The 19857-nt window shown below is 38.9% G+C and overlaps 1 protein-coding gene across 7 annotated transcripts in view; it reads left to right on the top strand.

The window, feature by feature from the left end:
* Nucleotides 1-19857, top strand: part of LOC103466788 (uncharacterized) — a 44165-nt gene that overhangs the window by 7725 nt on the left and 16583 nt on the right. For all 7 annotated transcript variants that reach the window (XR_014087965.1, XR_014087966.1, XM_017305438.2 and 4 more), the window contains exons 3-6: nt 456-574; nt 5304-5486; nt 14543-14587; nt 17645-17767. Coding sequence is in view for 5 of the 7 variants with exons in the window: in XM_017305438.2 (XP_017160927.1) it covers nt 456-574; nt 5304-5486; nt 14543-14587; nt 17645-17767 (470 nt within the window). In the remaining 2 variants the exon portion in view is untranslated. The remainder of the gene's footprint in view (nt 1-455; nt 575-5303; nt 5487-14542; nt 14588-17644; nt 17768-19857) is intronic.

The following is a 19857-nucleotide window of genomic DNA, read 5'->3' as shown; positions in this document are numbered from 1 at the left end:
GTAAAACCATCTGTCAAGGCTGAAGCGCTGCTTTGGTTGCTAGGTTATTGCTTTGTTCTGTCCATTGTAATTCAACATTCAGGAAGGTTTTTAAACGACTCATTTTTCAAACACCATCAACAAATGAATGGGTGTTTTTTATTTATTTATTTTTTTGTGTTTGTACTGTTTTTAGGAGCAGTAGAAACCTGAATGGAAGAAAAAAAAAATTGCAATATGTAAATTTTGCCTAAGAGGTCCACTTTAAACTTTGTTTCTGTTGATATGAAATTATTGCTTCTCATTTTTATTCTAAAATTGGATATATTTCTTTTTTTTAATGTGAAGCAGTTTGTAGTTTGTTTTTTATGATGCTTAAAACAGCGCCTCCTAGATGTTCTTTGCACTTTGCATGAGCTTATGAAAACTAAATCACACAATACTTCTCTAAAAGTGTCTTTTTCCCCACCAATCAGCCTCCGGTGAGTATCAGAACCGATCAGGACCGGACCTGACGTCTGCTCCGACCAATCAGGATGAAGCTGGGGAGTCAGGTGGCGGCGTGCCGGCGCTGGTGGTCACTGAGGCGGATCAGGTGAGTCCAGAGACAGAAACGGTCTTTATTCATGAGCTGAGCGCCTCTGTTTGATCTCAGCTCCACGTTGAGCTTTTCTTCTGCCTTTAAACGCCGTCTCTGATCAAAGCCCAGCCCTCCTGACAGCCTTTCACTTTCTTCTTCAAAAACACTTTTCTGCTCACTTTTTATTACCTCTCCGCAGAGTCTGTGGGTTTAGGATGTAATTATACCTGTGTGCTTGTCACACAGTAGATTTAAGAGATGTTGAATGTTTTCAAAACTCTTTTTTTTTTCCTATGAACTCTTTATCGTATTTTTTTTACTTCATTCTGAGTCGCGCATCCTTTCATCACCAACCCGAAGCTCGGTTCATCCTGACACTTTTATTCCTGTTTTCATCATCGTCTGTGTTAACTGCTCATCATCTGCAAACACTCACATTCAGAGCTTTATTGCAGATGACAGCAGCCATGAAGTCCAGATCAGCACTTCATTCACTGAGACACACTTCCCCTTGAACATATGGGTACATAAAACAATAATAATAAAAAAAATCACAGTTTGAGAGATTCTCAGTTCTTTGTTGGTTCTGAAATCGGACGGTTTTAACCCAGATGTTTAACAGTTTAACGATTTCGGTTTAAGAGATGAAAAATTACATTTTAATATATAAATTAGCTGATTTTTTTGTTGTTTTAGGACAGATGCAATTTCTGATGTCAGATTATTTTTTTTGACATTTATGTCACTCCTATTTCTGCTTAAACTAGTCTTCCAGTTTAACCCAGTGCTGTTCTGGATTAAACCAGATTCCCTCCCGATTAAACCAGTGCTGTTCCATCTTAAACCACTGCTTTAATATGCGTTTAGCAAGCATTTTAAATTTATATTGATATAAATATAAAACAGTCTGGCAATAAAACCAGGCCGATATTAACAATCGATATTTATTTTCATCTTCTTGTCATTTGTCTCATTTTCTTTCCAAATGTATTGAAACAGCAGAGCAATATATATAATATTGGTAAATATTGATATCGGCCATATGTTTTATATCGGTGCATCCCCAGTTAGTTATATTATTTACTGCCATTTATATCCTTAAAATACCAACATTTCCACTTAACTTTATATTTTGGTTCGTCTGATGATATAATTTCTAAATATTAAATGGTTGATCATTTCATCAGTTACTCAGTACTTCCAGTAGACTTCTTACCGAATACTTTTTTACTCAATATTTCTTTAACAAAGTAGTGACACTCTGACTTGAGTTCAATGTTTATGAACACCTCTGGCCTTATTTCAAGTCAACTAAGATAGTTGGACCCACACTGCAAATACTTGGTATTTGCAGTGTGGCGTCCTGGATGGTTTCCTGCAGAGGGAGTAAAAGTTTGCTTTGGTGACTCGGCGGAGGCCCAGACGCAGGTTTATCCCTCTGTGGACCTGATGGGGACAGACCTGCAGCATTTCCTCCGCTGCTGAATCGCTGCGCTGAGTGGAAGGAAGTGGTCGGCACCGCCTCTGATGGAGGAGGGAAGGAAGACGTGTGAGAGAGTTTCTAATATACTTCCACGCTTCCTCGCTGAAGTGAAGCACCTCCAAATAAGTTTCCTCTGCAGCTCGGTGGCACACGGCGCAGGAGCACTTCAACCAAATTGACTTTACTGATGTGAATTATGAAGATACTGATATCATGCATAAAGTTATTTCGCCCTCAGTAGAATTCAAATAAGTCCTCCCTGAGATGGTGATATGGGAACTAATATGAATGCAAATAGGATTAGGCTCCTGCATTAGTGTCTGATAAACAATTTACAGGCTTGAATGTTCACTGGGGGTTCGCTTTCTCTGCTGTTTGGGGGAAGAGGGAAGGAGAGGGGGGGCCTCATCACCTTATCAGGGTTAACCCTCCATCATCTGCTGCTGTTAGCCTTCACCATGCTGCCGCTGCTGCAGCTGCAGGCGCAGGAAAATAATGAAGACAAATCTAAATGCAGCCAATTATTGGAGAGGTCTTCACAGGCCGCATGGAGCTGGATTCTTCCCGTTTAAATCAGTTTTAATCTGTCCTGAAGGGGGGGAACGCTGACAGAGGACGAGTTGAAAAATGAAATAAAAACATCACTGCGAGGAAACAGACGCTATAACAAAGGACTGCAGGTAGGGTTTGGACAACATGTGAATCTGCAGCAGGTCTCTTTCTGATCAAACAGCGACAGGAAGCGAACAGAATGACATCAAGGATGGCTCACCAGCTGCAGACAAACTGAAGGGGCTGTGGTCGTATTAAACCCCTTTTTATCGTCACCTCCGCTTCCTGTTTGTCTGCAGAGTCTTCAAGAAGAAAGATGTCGTGCCACACCATGCTTTCTTCCTACTTCTGTGATTTTATGTATGAAGACAAACAAAAGGATCAGTCAAGCAGCAACAGGAAATTACAACCATTACTGCAAAAACAAAATCTTACAAAGTATTTTTGGTCTAGTTTTTAGTGCAAATATCTTAGTATACGTGAAGTAAGACAAAACTAACTTAGAAGTAATTTTTCAGCAAGATATAGGAGCTTGCTGTAAGTGAATAATTCCACAATATTGATGAAAAAGTACTAGCTATATGGGAAATAATCCATCAGTTCAAAAGTGGAATAATTACGACAGAGGTGCATTGTAGATAGAAAAAAGCAGCAAATTTCGGTCAAAAAATGCTCATGAGTTATGAGACTAATCTCAGAAATTTTCTAGAAAAAAAGGTCCAAAAATCTTTTACTTTGAAACTCAGAAATGTTGACGTTTTTTCTAGAAAATTTCTGAGATTAACCACAAATGTGATTTTTAGCAAATTTTTGACTTTTGAAAATTCAGAAATTTTCTTTTTTTTAATATAGATTTTCTTAAATTAATGAGAAAATTTCTGAGATTGTTTCCAACCAGTTTTTGATTTCTCAAACCCAGAGATTTCCTTGTTTTTTTGAAACATTTCTGAGATTAATTGAAAAGGTTTTATGGCGGAAATTTACTCCTCCCTTTTTTCATCTATGACCAATATGCTGTAAATAATATTGCATTAAAAAGGGTAACATGACAAATCTGCATTATGTACCATTTTTAAAATCAAAATCGATTACTAAAATAATTGTTAGTTGAAGCAACTGAATGGCAAATTGGTTTCTCCTCATTTCTGGTTCAAACCAACTCAAGTTAAGGTTCAGTTTATTAAGCACACAGAGATAAACTTGTTTTTCTCATGGATGTCCGACGTTAATAGTAGCCCCACTGTTAAGTAGTTTCCTTACATACCAGAACGTCGTTTCGGAAGCGGCAGAAGCTGCTCCGAGTCCGGATTAAAAGTCTTATTTGAAATGCAAAGTAGTGTCATTACTGTTTACAGTAGCCGCCATGTAAACCTGGAAGTAATTAGCTGGAATCAGAATGATAGGTGCGATGTTGCTTTTCTCGGGCCTTCCCGGTGAGGCTCTGTGGACCTGAGTGGGAGTTTGTGTGATAATTAGCCCCCGTGGGACTGCCGTCCTCCCCAGTTAAAGGACAATCACAGCTTTGTGAGATGTTAAACAGCAGCTGCGGGCGTTTGCTGCCGACTGAGGCCTAATTGGACCGAACAGGCCCCGGCCTCGTGTGATGGTGAGCGCCGCGTTCTTTGACAGGCACGCGGACATTTTGTGGAGCAGAAAACACGCTAATATGCTAATATGCTAATGTTAAAGCTATTTGAGAACAGACTATGAAGGTTCTGTGTCTCCGACGTTCAATACCTAAAATGTTATGTTTTTGTAAATAATGCACTCTGTCATTCCTCCAGATGACTGTATTCAGACATTAGTGATTCAAAACCTGTTCTAGTTAAATTTAAAGGAAAAATAAATAACTGTTTAAAACTGATTATGAAGCTAGCAATGCCAAAGCTGCACAATATTTTGTGGAGTTGGATAGTAACTAGTTACATTTATTTGAGTAACTTTGAGAAAATTACGTTTAGTAGTATTTCTACTACACCGTACTTTTTACTTTTACTTGAGTAATAGTATTACAAAGTAATAATAATAAGTAATACTATTACTCAAGTAATAGTAATAGTATCTGGAAATTTTATTCTTGAGTAAAATTTTCAGATACTTTTCCCACTGAACAACTTGATTTAATCAAAATTTTACTAGACCTGCAGGTTTTGTTAGTTCCTTAAATTTTATATAAAAATTAAATAGATTTTGAATTATTATATATATTTTTTACAATTATGTTATTTATATGAACTATGGTCTTTAAAATACAAACATTTCCACATAATTTTGTATTTTGGTATTTTTTAAATATTAAATGATTGGTGTTTTGATCTGTTACTCAGTACTTCAGTCCCCTTTTTACCGAATACTTTTCTTCACTCTTTATTGAGTAATTTCTTGGATGACTATTCTTTACTTGTAGCTGAAGAAATATATGTTGACGTAGTGCTACTCTTTCTTGAGTAAAATTTTTGGGTACTCTGCCCATCTCTGATTATTAACATGTTTGTCTGACTGAGCCTGAGTTTGGGTTAGGTCGGTCCACCTTACACATGCCAGAAAAAACTCCAGCTTTGGGTTTAAAACTGCATCAGAAAATTCCACTGGTTCCTTCAAAAGACGCCTTTAGTGGAAACAAACTCTCATTCTACACATTGATGTTAATCAGAACCAGTTAATCATTTTACAGTGTAGCTCTGACATGAATCTGCCTCATTTCTCCAGGCCCGTCGGTCAGCAGCGGTTCCTCAGAGAGCAGTGAGGCCTCTGGACCTGGTGATCCCTGCAGCCATGAGTGTAAGCAATCTGAGCTCCAGTGGCGATGGAGGAGACGCAAACTTCTGTGACCTCCCGTCTCCAAGGAGCGACTCCTGCTCTGTGACCAGCGAGGTGACCATCTCCAGGAGGGTGAGTGGAATAAAACGGCATCAGACACATGTTTAGATCAGAGTGTGTGTCTAACATTGCCCTGATATGTCCAGCTGTAACTTCCAAATCGAGATGGAAAACCTTGTAAATCGATTAGATCCCCTGGCTAGTGGGTTCGCGCCATTTTCAAGATAGCTGAAAACTATGTTGTTTATCCAGGTCATCGAACGCAGCTTTTTACGTGTGACAGCGCTCAAAGCAGCATTCGATGACTCGGATAAACGGCATGATTTTCAGTGTTCAGAATGTATTCTTATAAAGGCATAAAAAGCGCCATTTTGACAGAATTTTTGCCATATTTTGTGGAGTCCTGAGCCATAAACCAGTGTTTTTTGTGTGACTTTTTATCTAGATGCATGGTAAAAATGGTGATTCATTGATGCTGCGTGAAATCCTGCTTGGACACAGATTTGAAGTTGTCTTCTTCTTCTTCTTGATTTTATTGGCCGTTGGCAATCAGCAATTTGATGAACATTACCACCACCTACTGGTGAGATATGTGGGTCAGAATAGCAATATTGTGTGAATATACTTAGAAATTATGCAAAAATTATGCATATTATCTGTTTTTCACAAGAAAAAGAGTATTACTGATATACACTTTCATCAGTTTTAATACAATACTATCATGTTTTAAGTTTGTACTCCATAAGTGTTATCGTGCTTTTATTTTCTGATATTTTGCTGATCAAAATATGAACGCATACCACCATGGCTGTTCATATGGGTAGGAAAAGTAAAAAAAAATGTTATACATAAAATTATTAATAGGTTTCCCAATGAATTATGTACCTACTACTTATTACTGGATCAGTATGAAAGTATTTAAGTCAACATTGAATCAAATATTGCACCACCATTTACAATTAGTAACTCCACCTTATGAACCAATGAGAAGGAAGCAGAATCCCACTGTTAGCTTTTAGACGATATGTGATGCTGGAAAATATGCCATTAATGTACAAAACAGCTTTCCATAGAACTATCCATTTACGATATGTAGTTGTGTTCATAAATGTTCTTGTGCAGGGAGATGCAACCTTATTCATGTCTGAACAGACGCCTCAGATGTTAACGGGTCAAACTTACGGATCAAGGCCAAATAAAATAAAAAAGTAATCTCCATTATAATCCTGTAATTTTCCCCTCAGTTTCATTTATTGGTTTGTGAACGACCCTCTCTGTTGGTGTCAGCAAACACGTGTTGAGTTCAGGCTGAGTTTGAATCTCCAGCTGATTTACATGTGAATCTCATCCTGCCGGGTATCAGAGACCTAAACGGGCCCCGCCGTGTCGAGACGAACCTCTGAACTGAACAACGGCTGCCGTCCCTCTTAACAAAACGCTCATGTTCCACTTTCATCACCGTCTCCGCGGAGGGGTCACCGGGGCAACGACGAGCCCGCCGAACGACGCTGTATCATAATCATAATTCCTTTGACCCCCTTGACCCCCCGAAGTCTCCGACAACGAGGGCCACGCTGCAGAACAGAAGGCGGCGGCAGCTCCAAAATGGCTTTTTCATCAGAAACAATCAAGCGGTGGTGGCGGCGAATGAGAGGGCAGATTACATAAGGCCGGGCTCCCCATCGACAGATAAGACGCTGCAGCGCTGCGGGTATCAGTCTCATTAAAACTGCCTCACTCACACTCGCCGCCTCTCAATCCGTCCATTAGCAAAACACGATTGTTGGGAAATCTCAATTAATATGATAATGAGGGGAGAGATTTCATCACTGGTAGGGAGCTGCTGGTTTTACTGGTTCCAGCTTCGTGTGATGCTCAGAGTCCTGCTGGAGGACCGAAGTTTGAGCTTTTCCAGATCTTCAGGAGTTCATAGAGCCACATGGACAGGAATTATCCTGGGAAGCAATAGTTATTATTTACGATATGTAGTTGTGTTCATAAATGTTCTTGTGCAGAATTATAAGCGGCATTAAAGCTGCAGGATGTAACTTTTATAAAACATTTTTGTCACCATGTCATGATACTATGGTATGAGACAGATAATCTGGGAAAACATTTGAACTCCTTTGCCTTCTCCCAGTGTTCCCAGTGCTAAATAGAAACAACCAATCAGAGCCCAGAGACGGTTCTTTGCGCTGTCAATCACAATTTTGCTAATCCCTGTCCTCCTCTCCCTTCCTTGCTTCCTGCTACACTACAGCTTTTCCCAGTTAGCAGATCATGTTGTGAATGCTAAGCTAGTTAGCATAGCCACCGATGATGGCAGATAAACGATTTCTCTTGTAATGGTAACTTATTTTTACACCATTAGCACATTTAATAACAAGTACATGAGGTTAATTGACAGTGCTAAGACCTGCCTTCTGTCTCTGATTGGTTGTTTTCGGTTGGGAGCGATGCATCTCTTCATACGGCTCAGGTGGAAGGTGGAGGACATCGATCTTTTCACACATTATTTGTCTCATGCTGTCATGACATGGTGACAGTTTTAGCAAATATGTAAAAAAAACATTTTATATAAAAGTTGCGTACTGCAGCTTTAATACATAAAGGTAAAGTAGAAAGCTTAGAGCAGTTCTGCAACTAACACTTATTTTAGTAATGATTAATCTATCAATTATTCTGACAATTAATTGATTAATCAAATAAAAAATTGTTTCTGCTTCTGCAGCTTTATCGCTTTGGTCTGAATATCCTTGAATTCATTTTCATGTGTGCTTCAGTGATTATTTTAGCTATTGATTAATCAATTATTCTGGCGATTAATCGTATAAAATAACTGCTACATTCTGCAGATTTTTCATTTAGATGTGGCTGTCAGGTGAGTTACTGCTTTTAAAGCTGACAGCTGAATCCTGCGGATGTGACTTCTCCAAGTTTAAAGCACATGAGCATTTCTTTGCTGCGCCAACAGCTTGATCATGCTCTGTGGCCTCCGACTCTTTTGGCGCCTTCACTTCCCAGCATGCCTCAGTCTCAGGTTAAAACTCCACACATGCCGCTGTTTTTTCCCTCGCTCGAAGACGCTGACATGTGAGGAGTTGTCTTCTCTGATCACTGAGGAAACAGACTTGAACGGAGACAGCTGCGTTCCTGCTGCTCTCTGTGAAGTACAGAAGCAGAGTTAAAGATCCTGCAGAGGTCATGGAGGAGATCAGCAGCTCAAACTGTCAGCAGGGACTCAGCTACAATGAAAGAGAGGCAGAGACAGAGGAAGACAAGCCTGCAAGAGAAATAAAGGCACAAACCTTGGAAATGAGTCGCTTCTCATTTCTTTATACTCCAAATTAAATGGAATGACGTCTTCACACCATAAAGCAGCAGTGTCCAAACATGGGTTAAAAGGATCAAGTCAAAAGGAATTGCGGCCCTGTATATTTTAGACAAGCATTAGCAGACAATTCTAATTGAACAAGAGGAAACGGACTTAAAGAAGTCTGGTTTTCTGTTATGAAAGGGAAATTTAAATCACTGTAGATCCAAAACTTAAAATGAGTTTCATGTTATTAAAAGATAGACATCCAGTTTGCAAAATAAAGAGAAAAAATGCAGCTTATTCCCAGAAATATGACGTGGGTCACTCTCTTGTGAAAAATGCTTGCTGTATTAACCGATCATAGGTCATAGCTATGCTTCCTTGAACAGGTTAGAATATGTCTATGGAATACACAAAACAAGTTCATTACATATTATTTTTGCACAAAGTCATTTTTAGATAATGAGATTTTAATCTAGTTAGTTCTACGTATTGTGAGATCCATTCAGAATGAGCTGTTTTAGGGCGTCTTATCACCTTAAATCCAAATAAACTGCTGCTGGCCAAACCCCCTCACCTCAATGTTTACGCTGCCATGTGAAAATGGCTGCAAACGGAGGTGCAATTATACAACTGAATATCTTTGAAAAGCAGAAGTAGAGCCTCCTGCATAACCAACAAGAATGCAGCAAGTGATTTCTGGATGGAAAGTCAACACCAAAACACTTGTCTTTTCTAGTAGCCATTGTACAGCGCATAGAGCAGTAAAATCATCTGACCAAATGGGCTGGATTCGAATGGGGTTGCTAGGTAACGGCGCAGTGTGACTCAACTATCGGGAGGTTTTTGAAACAGCTCTTTTCTAGACACCAAAAAACATAAACTTATTGTAAAAAACCAGCTAGGCGTTTTGTTTTTAAGTGCTGCGGTTGTTTTTAGAAGCAGTAAAAACCTAAATAGAAGTATATATTATTCAAAAAGTGAATTTTGCATAATAGATTCCCCTTTAAAAGTCAGAATTTGATACATACCGTAGTTTCTCCACTCATATATATATATATATATTTTTTTATCAGTTTTCCATTCTTTACTCATTCTTTACAATAATCAGAGACCAGAAATCTGCATCTCATTTCTCTGTGCATCATAAGAAGAGCCTGGAGATCCTCAGATGATACAATCACTACTAATATACCTTCAGATGTCTGCGCCAACATCTGTGTTTCAGAAGTTTGATTTAACCTCCTCAAACTTCATTTTCACTAAACGATGGGTGAAACTCCACCTTCCCCGCTCCTAACGACCTTCTGTGGGATTATGGAGCCTCTCCAGTCATAAAGCTTAGTCCTGTGTCAGTGGACTTCATCGGAGGCTTTAATACGTTTTGATCCGGCTTTCTGGACTGTGGAGGAACGTCTCAGTTCCAGACCCGCCAAGTTGTGAAAAAACGTGAATTAATGACGAAGGTCCGGCAGCGAGCTTCTCCTCGTCGTCAGGATGAGTCTGCCTCTGGTGGTGGTGCAGGATCGAATACCATCTGGGGATTTAATGAGCGGACTCACAGGCTGTTGGATGATTCTAACAGGAAGGATCTACGAGTTCAGCGCTAATTATTAGATATTTAGGTTAATTATGAGTGTTTACATTTAGATCTATGGAAGTTTTCATAGAAAGCATCAAAACAAACAAACAAACTAGCAAATAAGCTCAAATATTTAAAAGAAATGAAAGGTTTATTAAATATTAATCTAAAATGTTTAATAATAATAATAAATTTTATTTGTAATGTCCTTTTAATCTTGAGATTTAAAAGGGCTAAAAATAAAACAAGCAATTACATTTAATAAAAAATGAGAGGTTAAAATAAACATCTAAGAAGGTGGAACATATTTGCTAAAAAAATTTTGTTTCATAAAGCCCAACTTAAAAAAGTCTTAGTACACCTGAAATAAGACATTTATATTTTATACATTATCGTAATTCAACAATAAAAAAAAAAATTGTACCCTGGTCGTGGTTGTAATAGTTCAATCGTACAACTCAGAAGGAGAGAGAAATAAAAGCCTCTTTTTGAAAATATTTCCCGACATTTTTAACGTCTGTTTTAGGAAAGAAAGCGAGAAAAAAAAAAACTGATTGAAAATGGAAATCTGAAATTTTATTTTTAAGCCATACACTGCAAAAACAGTATTTTTTGTCTAGTTTTGTCTACACTTAAAATAAGACAAATCGAACTTGCATCTAACTTTCCAGCAGGATATAGGAGCTTTTTTAAAGTCAGTTTAGTGATTATAGCATTAAAAGGTTTGAGTTTAATGGGGAAAATGTCTGCAGGTGGAAATAGTACTTCCTACCAATATTTAAGAATTATTGACTCAAAACAAGTTACTACTTCTTGTTGAAAAGTTACTTGTAAATTAAATTTGTCTAATTTCTAGTCTGAGATATTTGCACTAGAAACTAGACCAAAATACTTGGTAACATTTTTTGTTTTTGCAGTGTAGTCAGGTGTCTTTATTCAGTGAGAACAAGAAAAAAAATAAACTTTAAAGGTCATGTCAGCCTAAAATGGAAACATCGTCAGATAAAACTCTCCCTTCTAAATGTTGCGTCTCCTCCTCCGTCGTTTTGCACCTCGACCCCTCAGGTTTTACCCCCCTTTGCTCTCTGCCTCTTTCACCCGCTCTGCAGGGCTTCCGCGCCCGGCAGCACCTTGTAAACGCCAGCAATTAGGACAGGCAATTGGCATACAAGAGAGCCACTCCTGGATGGTGATGAAGAGGAGGCAGCGGGGGGGTCTGACAGAAGATCTGAGGAGGGGGGAGGAGAAACCAGCCGACTGTGTTTTGACAGGATGAATAGACGGAGGAGTGGAAGTGGCTGGGAAAAGCTTTTGTTATGCAAAACGGAGGAAAAACTGGAAATGATTCCTGTCTCCTCCGAACTGACGGAGCTGAATTTAACATGGAGTCAGATCTGCGGGAGCTGCCATGTCTCGTGAGGGGACTCTCACCAACCACAGCAGCTGTCAGCACACGGTTTACTCTACTGAGTGTGAAGAAGCACATTTAGGGTGTGTTCACACCAGCCCTGTTTAGTCCGCTTTAATCGAACTCTACTTGGTTTTTCTAGAAAGTCTGGTTTGTTCGGGGAGGTCTGAATCCGCAATCAAACTCTGATGCGGACCAAAAACGAAAGTGAACGAAAAAAGGTGTGAAAACACCCTTAGGACACCCTAAAGCCTCGGTTCGATTGAACCGAGCCTTGCAACATTTGTTACATTTTCAGCTGCTATAGTTCACTTTCACACTGCTCTGTGTCAAACAATCCCAATCCTTTGATAAACCTGTTCCCCTCCTCGCCTGTGGGGGCGCCGCACCAAGAACCACTGAAGGAAATGACTCAAAAACTTCAGGAGACGACACTGAGCGCAGCTTCCTTCTTTTCAAAATGTAACAAAAATGGGACGCCGTCATGTTTTAGCGGTTGTAGAATTTGTTTTTTGTTTTTAGTAAAAGACCACGAATCATTTCTCCTGCAGCGCTAGACATGCACATTTGTTTTGTTGTATTTACCCAGAATGCCATGCACTATAATTCGCTTCCTGCTTTTGAAACGACCTCAGGTCTACTTGGCGTTCACATGCTTTCAAACTGAGCTAGAGTTCACTTTAATCAAACCAAAGCTGAGTATTGCAGGCCAGAGTTCACTTTTTTGGTCAGCAGTAGAGTTGAATTGCATATTCACACCAACTCAAACAAACTGGAGTTCGATTTAGGCTAGGGCTAAATCGATTTTATCAATTAATTGAATTATTAGTTTTTGATGATTTAATTTCTACTTCTGTGAACATTTCCCTAAATAAAACCACAGAAATAATCTCTTTCTTCAGATAAAAACTATCAAATTGAAACATTCTCAGCAAGCATTAAATCAGCAACTGTGGACGTCCAAATTCTTGTTTTCTTACCTTTAGTTCACCTCTGAAATGAGCCACAATCATTTAGTGAGACACCTCACTGAGACTGTGTTGGATTACTAATGAGGTAGAAGAAGAGCTTCTTCCTCCTCCTCCTCGTCTCCTGGGACTCCCTCCTCAGCAACACACCAACACAGTTAACGTCCATCATAACACCGGGACGCTGCAGGAAAGAGGCGATTGTTTCCTCCGTTCCCCCCCCCCCAACAATCCTCTTAGGGATTCTGTTCCAGATATTCAGGTTTCACATCATCATCATCAACACCAAAAATAAGAGGCTTCAGCTCATATCTTAAAACAAACCCAAGCAACGAGAAGAACAGCGAGTATGAGTCTGGATTGCTGCATCATCGAGTTATTCTGGATCAAATCAACAACTGAAAATAACAAAAGAACAGTTAAACCAATAAAACTGACAAAATCATTAAAACTACACATTCTAGACCCTGCCTAAAATGTGTAACTAAATTTATAACTGAAACCAATTCTAATCTAGACTGGAAACTAGTCTAGATCCAGATGTTAAAAAAACTGTTGCCATGGTGAACTCAAGATGACATAGACCAAATATTAAAACCGGTCCAAACAAATCCTGGTTCAAAATGAAAACCAAAAACATCAGCACTCATGTTACAAACCAGTACCAAACATCCATAAACTTTTAAAATTTGCCTCAATCAGAAATATAAAATTGACCAAAATTACTCACATTTCCCAAAATCAGCACGGAGGTAAATTTGAGTTCAAAACGGTTTCAATTATGTCCAAAAGTTTACTCCCAATACCACAAATTGGTAGTAAACTCCATAAAACAAACACAACAACAAACCAAACCATAAACTGCTTCAAAACCAGTTAACACCCGAAATTTTAAACATGTACAAAAAACAGTTAAAAAATGAAAGACTTGTTCAGAATGTGTACAAATATGTACAGCAGTACTAAACATCGGTAAGTTTCACTCCCAAAGCAATCTGAGTTAAAACCTAAAAAAGATCCAAAACTTAAACCAGTGAAATAAAAACAAAATACCATATTAAGCCCAAAACTAGTTAACAAACTCCTGAAAGCAGTCAAGTTTTTAAGAAGATATTTTTTTAAATAATAATTTGTGATAACCGAAACAAAACCATTGTACAAGAATATATACTTATTTGTTTTTGAACCAAAATATTTTATTGAATGATGAGAAATTTTAGCATTATGGAAAAACTTCTAAATTTGAAAAGCAGAGGAACTTATTCAATTTCTGTTGGTTTTATTTTGTCGTCAATGTTTCGCTAATGCTTTGGAGAAAATCAGAAAAATAATTTTAAGAAAAATGCATAACATTGAAAAACATTTTTAACATTTAAATTTTATTCTGGTATTCTGCATTGTTGTCATCTCAAAGGCCTCTGCACCAGCAGGGGGCGCCCAAGCACACGAGTAATCACAAAATTCTGGTTTATCGACGTTTGATTAGGAGGTCAGTGTCACTCAAAGGACAAATGAATCTTGTTTGACATTTTTATCCTAATCTAAAAACTTATTTTTAAATGAGTTTGTTATTCCAAGTGTTGTACATCATCAACACCGTCTGATGTTTTATGTTATGTTGTAATCTTTCCCATTATTATAATAATCTCAGATGTGTAATGCACATACGTTGATTCATGGATGAAATAAAGCCGATATTAACTGAGCTGTGTTGATCAATCATAGGTCATATAATGTAGAGTCGGCTCTGGTTTAATGTATTTCACAGTAAAATGTCCAAAACCAAACTGTCAACGTGTTTTAAAAAAAGCCATGAATCAGATTAAATGTTTTGGTGGGGTTGATGTTTTGCAGAGTGAAGAGGACGATACGAGGAGCGTCACTGCTTCGTCTGTCTTGGTGAGTTTAAGAGAAACGGTGTGTTTGTGTGTCTTTACACTCATTTTAATTATCTATTTAGGGTCTTTTCTGGTACATTCAACAATCTCCTGAAGACAAAAACCGCACGTAAAAACAATCGGTTTTCTGTGTTTCTAAGGTGATACTTTATCTCTGTATTTGTATAGTAAGATGCAAATATCTTGGCATACACGAAAGTCTGTTTTTGAGTGAAAACATGTTTGTGTCACAATTAATTATGAAATGAAAGTAAAAGACAAAAAAAGAGAAAGCTAACTAAAGAAAAATTCTTGGTGTTATTAACATCATTTTCCATTTAAAATGATGGAAACTTGCCACGTAAAAGCTCATCCTAAGAAATTTACAGAAAGTGTTTGGGGGGGTCCAAGTTAGTACCACTCTAACTGTGGTTTGGGGCCAAACAAAATAAATTCCAGGACCACAAATCGCCCCTGCGCCTCACTTTGGATAGCCTTTGGTTAAGTTTAGGACTAAGACATAAAGTGAGTTTAGGTTTATGGTGACGCATGTTAATGTTAATTGTTAGGTATAGAGTAAAGTAAAGGTTATTGTAATGAATGAATGAATGGAAGTCAATGCAGAGTCCTTGTAAAGATAGAAAGATGTAATGTGTGTGTGTGTGTGCGTGTGTGTGTATGCGTGTGTGTGTGCGTGTGTGTGTGTGTGTGTGTGTGTGTGTGTGTGTGAACCCTGCAGTGTAAATGTTTGCTGAGCATCTTTAGCCGCCAGCTTCCAAACAAGCTGCCCCCAAACCGTTCCCATGACGATACCCCATAATCACCGGCGTCTGGGACGCAGAGCCGGCTGCTCATTGGTTGTGACGGCCTCCCACTGCTGTCAGAGTGGAACCAGCAGGGTAACTGGAGATGAGCGGAGGTCGGCTCTGGAACCTGCTGCTGTTCAGTCAGAGAGCCGACTGCTTCTGTTACCTCACCGCAAAAACACAAAGTACTACCAAGTACTTTTATGTAGCTTCAAATAGTTTTGTCTTATTTCAAGTATTCTACCTTACTTTCATCAAGAATAGCTTTTTAAGTCAATAATTCATGAATACTGGTGAAAAGTATTAGTTCCACTGGCAGAGCTAAATAGCTAAACAATCTGCCAATGGAACAAGACTTTTACATAAAACAAGCCTCTATATCTTACTGAAAAGGTTCTTGTAAGTTAGTTTTTTTATTTATTTCAACTACTAAGATATTTGCTCTAGAAATACTTGAAACCAAAGAGAGATCCTTACCTTCACAGATATATTCTGATGTTATTTAGCTTTGTAAAATCAGTTTCAGTGTTTTTGTAAAAGTGAGCCAGCAGCGAGCGTTTGGCCCGGAGCCGCGCTGCGCTGTCGGGTTGAAGGACGGCCTCCCTCTGAGCTGCTCAGCCGCTCTAATTAACACGGAGGTATCAGGTAAACAGTGCCGCCGGCCCCACAGGCCGCTGATTAAACATCGCTAATGACATCGTGACCCTTCCTCGGTCCGAGGCCCCCGCCGGGGCTAAAGGGCAACCAGGACGAGTTTTTCTTTTCTACTCTACAGAGAAACAAATCTGCTGAAGAAGCTGCTGCAAAACCACAAACGTGTCTTAATTCACGACCTGCTTCCTTTGAATGTTGTGAATGAATCACAGCAGAAAAACAAAGGCTCCCCCATACGATGATTGCAAGCTTCCTTAATCATTGAGGAAATTACGTCACACTAGTGGAGCATGCTAATGCTAATGCTGCGTTCCAGTTTTACTGACTGAGAACTGGGAAATTCCGACTTCCCATTTAGAAAATCAACTGGAACGCCCTCGGAAGTCAGATTTCCCACTGGGAAATTGGGAGCAACTCATGTGGGATGTAATAAAGCTAGCAATGTAAAAACATAACACATTTTGGAGAGAAAAATTAATGTTGCTATAAAAATTTCTACCAAAACAGACTAGCCCAGGGCTGGGCAATCCAGGTCCTGGAGGGCCGGCGTCCTGCGTCTCTTAGATGTCTCCCTGGTCCAACACACTTGAATCCAACAGCTGAATCACCTCCTAGGTGCAGTCAGGTTCTCCAGAGTCCTGCTAATGACCTCATTATTTGACTTCGGTGTGTTGAAGTAGAGACACATCTAAAAGTTGCAGGAGACCGGCACTCGGGGCCTGGGGTTGCCCACCCCTTGACTAAACTGTTAAGTTAAAGGAGACCTATTATGCTTCTTGGAACAGGTTTGTATAGGTTTATGGGCGATACACAACGTATGCATTACATTTTTGCAAAAAATTATTCTTATATAATGAGATTTAGTCTGTTCTGTTCCTAATGTTTTGAACTGTTTTAGGGAGTCTTGGCACTTTGAATCAAAATAAGAAGCTGCTGGCCACGCCCCCAACTCAATGTTTACACTGCCATGTTACCATGGCTGCAAACAGATGCAGGGGTACATCTTTGAAAAGCAGAAGTAGAGAAGTGGTTTCTGGATGGTAAGTCAAAACCAGCTCACTAGAAGTGCTGGAACTCTGCTGGGTTTGCTAGGTGACGGGCAGAATTCTGCTGGGGTTGCTAGGTGACAGGCGGAACTCTGCTGGGGTTGCTAGGTGACGGGCAGAATTCTGCTGGGGTTGCTAGGTGACGGGCAGAATTCTCCTGGGTTTGCTAGGTGACAGGCGGAACTCTGCTGGGGTTGCTAGGTGATGGGCAGAATTCTCCTGGGGTTGCTAGGTGACGGACAGAATTCTGCTGGGGTTGCTAGGTATCGGGTTGAGCTCGGCAGGGGTCAGCAGGTCAGGGGCAGTGCCTTCTGATTTGTGACTTTACATTCTGAAGGTTTTTAAAATGACGCACCAAAAAACATGAACTTGTTGCCTAAAAACGGCTGGATCGCCTTTTTAGGTGTTTGGTCTGTTTATAGGAGCCGTAGAAGCCCCAAATGGAAGTATAAAAACTTGCAAAATGTGAATTTTCCATTTTCACGTCCCCTTTTTAAATTTGCTCTCTGAACTGAACCCTCAGCATCTCCGGGTTCATCCTCCAGGTGAGCTGAAGAACATCTTCTCTCCCAGTCTCTGTTCCACAGGGTGCAGCTGGATCCGCTGGAGAAGGACTGGCTGAGGAGTTCAGCTGTGGGGAACATGGCCGCTCAGCGCCTGCTGCTCGCTCAGGACCCTGGCCTCGTGTTGAAGAAGGTCAGCTTCTGAAACTGAACATGAACTCAGTAATTGAGTAACATTTTTACCAAACACTTTTTTATTTTAGTAATTTCTTGGAGTGCTACGTTTTACTTGAGTAAAAATATGTCAAAGTAGTGCTACTTTTACTGAAGTACAATTTTTAGGTTCTCTACGTTCCTCTGGCCAAATCTAGTTCTTATAATTTGAAAGTATATTTGTTCAATCGAGATTAAAAGAATTTAAAATCTAGATGCCTTTCTTTTGTCTAGATACTGTAACTTTCTTCAAAATCCATCTAAAGTTTTGGATCTACAGTCAATAACATCCATTTTGTACAACAAAAACCCAGATCTGACATTATTTGCTTGATTTTAGCATTTTTTCTTTTCACTCAACAAATTTGGCCCATGTGACAAAACGTTTGGACAGCCCTGCTCATCTTCGAAAATGTACACTGCTCAAAAAAATAAAGGGAACACTTAAACACTTAAGTGAACACTTAGGTGTTCCCTTTATTTTTTTAGCAGTATATTTAATGTGGAAAAAGTATTTTTCCATCCCCAATTTAACCCACATCATGTTTGTTTCCTCTCTGCTTCCCTAAGGACTTCATCACTGTGAGTAACACATAAACACTAAAATCAGTTTGTTTTAAAATAATGACAGCTGGTGTTTTAAACTTATGTAACTTTTATAAAAAATTTTTTTACATATTTGCTAAAACTATCACTACTTAATGAGACGGATAATCTGAAAAGACAGATCTCTTCTACTTCCTCCCTGAGCTATTAGTGCCGTCTGAAGAAATGCATTGTTCCCAACCAAAAACAACCAAAACAGCCAGGAGGAGGGTATTAGTGCTGTCAATCATCCCCGTGTATGTGCTGCTAAATATACTAATGGTGGAGAAAGAGCTAGATTTTTTTTTTCACAGATTATCTGTCTCTCTTTCTACTGTAGTGATATAGTTACAGCTTCAACAAATATGTAAAAAAACATATTTTTACTAAGAGTAGCATACTGCAGCTTTAAGTAGAAATTCACCAACTGACTGCGGTAAACATGTGAAAAATCCCTTATAGTGGATCAGCTTCCTGTTACCGTGCAACCAGGCAGTGAAACTGGAAAGCTGAGCGCTTTGAGAGAATAATTGGCTTAAAGGAAATGAAATGTTCAAAGACCCGTAAACACGTCAGTAATCTGCTTATTGGAGTGAATGGAGGAGAATGCGGCGCTGCAGAGTGACGATCCTGTTAGTGTGGATAAGACGCTGCTGAGAGTCAGACAGGAGGTGAGGATGAGGAGGAGATGAGGAGGAATCTCATCAGGAAGTCAGGACGTTATTCCAACACCAGAGAGCTTAAATGAAACCAGTTTTATTCAAACGGATCAGCGTTTAGGTGGTTAACAAAACCGATTCGTATCCAGCTCATCTTGTCTTCCTCCTGGGATCCAGACTGTTCTCCAAGTCTTTTTACTGTTTTTACTGTGAACAGTTCTTCAGGATTTCTAGATGCTTTTCAGAGTTTTACTTTGTTCTCAGGTTGTGTAGTTGCTAGTTACATTTACTTGGGTAACTTTGTTTTAAATGTATTTTTAGGAGTATTTTTACTACGCTGCGCTTTTTGCTTTACTTCAGTCGTTTTATTTTGAAGTATCTCTTACTTGAGTAAAATTTCTGGATTTTCTACCCTCTGAATTAAAAACATGTTTTAACCAGAAATCCACCAGACACACGTTAAAGTTTCATAAGTTTTATATTTAAAAAAAAAAACTGATTTGTAAATTTTTTCCTTTGTCTGATTTAGCTATTTTTTGTTACTTGTATGAATTATTGTCATTTTGGACCTTAAATGCCAAAATTTTCACTTAACTTTATATTTTGTTTAATTATTAAATGATTGATGATTTAATCAGTCACTCCATATTTCTGTAGTCTTTTTACCAAATACTTTTTTACTCTTCTTTGAGTAATTTCTTGAACGGCTACTTTTTACCTTTTTTACTTACTTGTACTTGAGTAAAAATATGTTGAAGTATAATTTTCGGATACTCTTCCCACCTCTGCTTGCACCTTTTTTTCACCCAGTTTGTCGGTTTAGCAT

The sequence above is a fragment of the Poecilia reticulata genome, chromosome 6, assembly GCF_904066995.2.
Source record: "Poecilia reticulata chromosome 6, P_reticulata-male-v2, whole genome shotgun sequence".
NCBI lineage: Eukaryota > Metazoa > Chordata > Actinopteri > Cyprinodontiformes > Poeciliidae > Poecilia > Poecilia reticulata.
The sequence above is the reverse complement of the archived record's forward strand: the minus strand, read 5'-3'. Positions and strand labels throughout refer to the sequence as shown.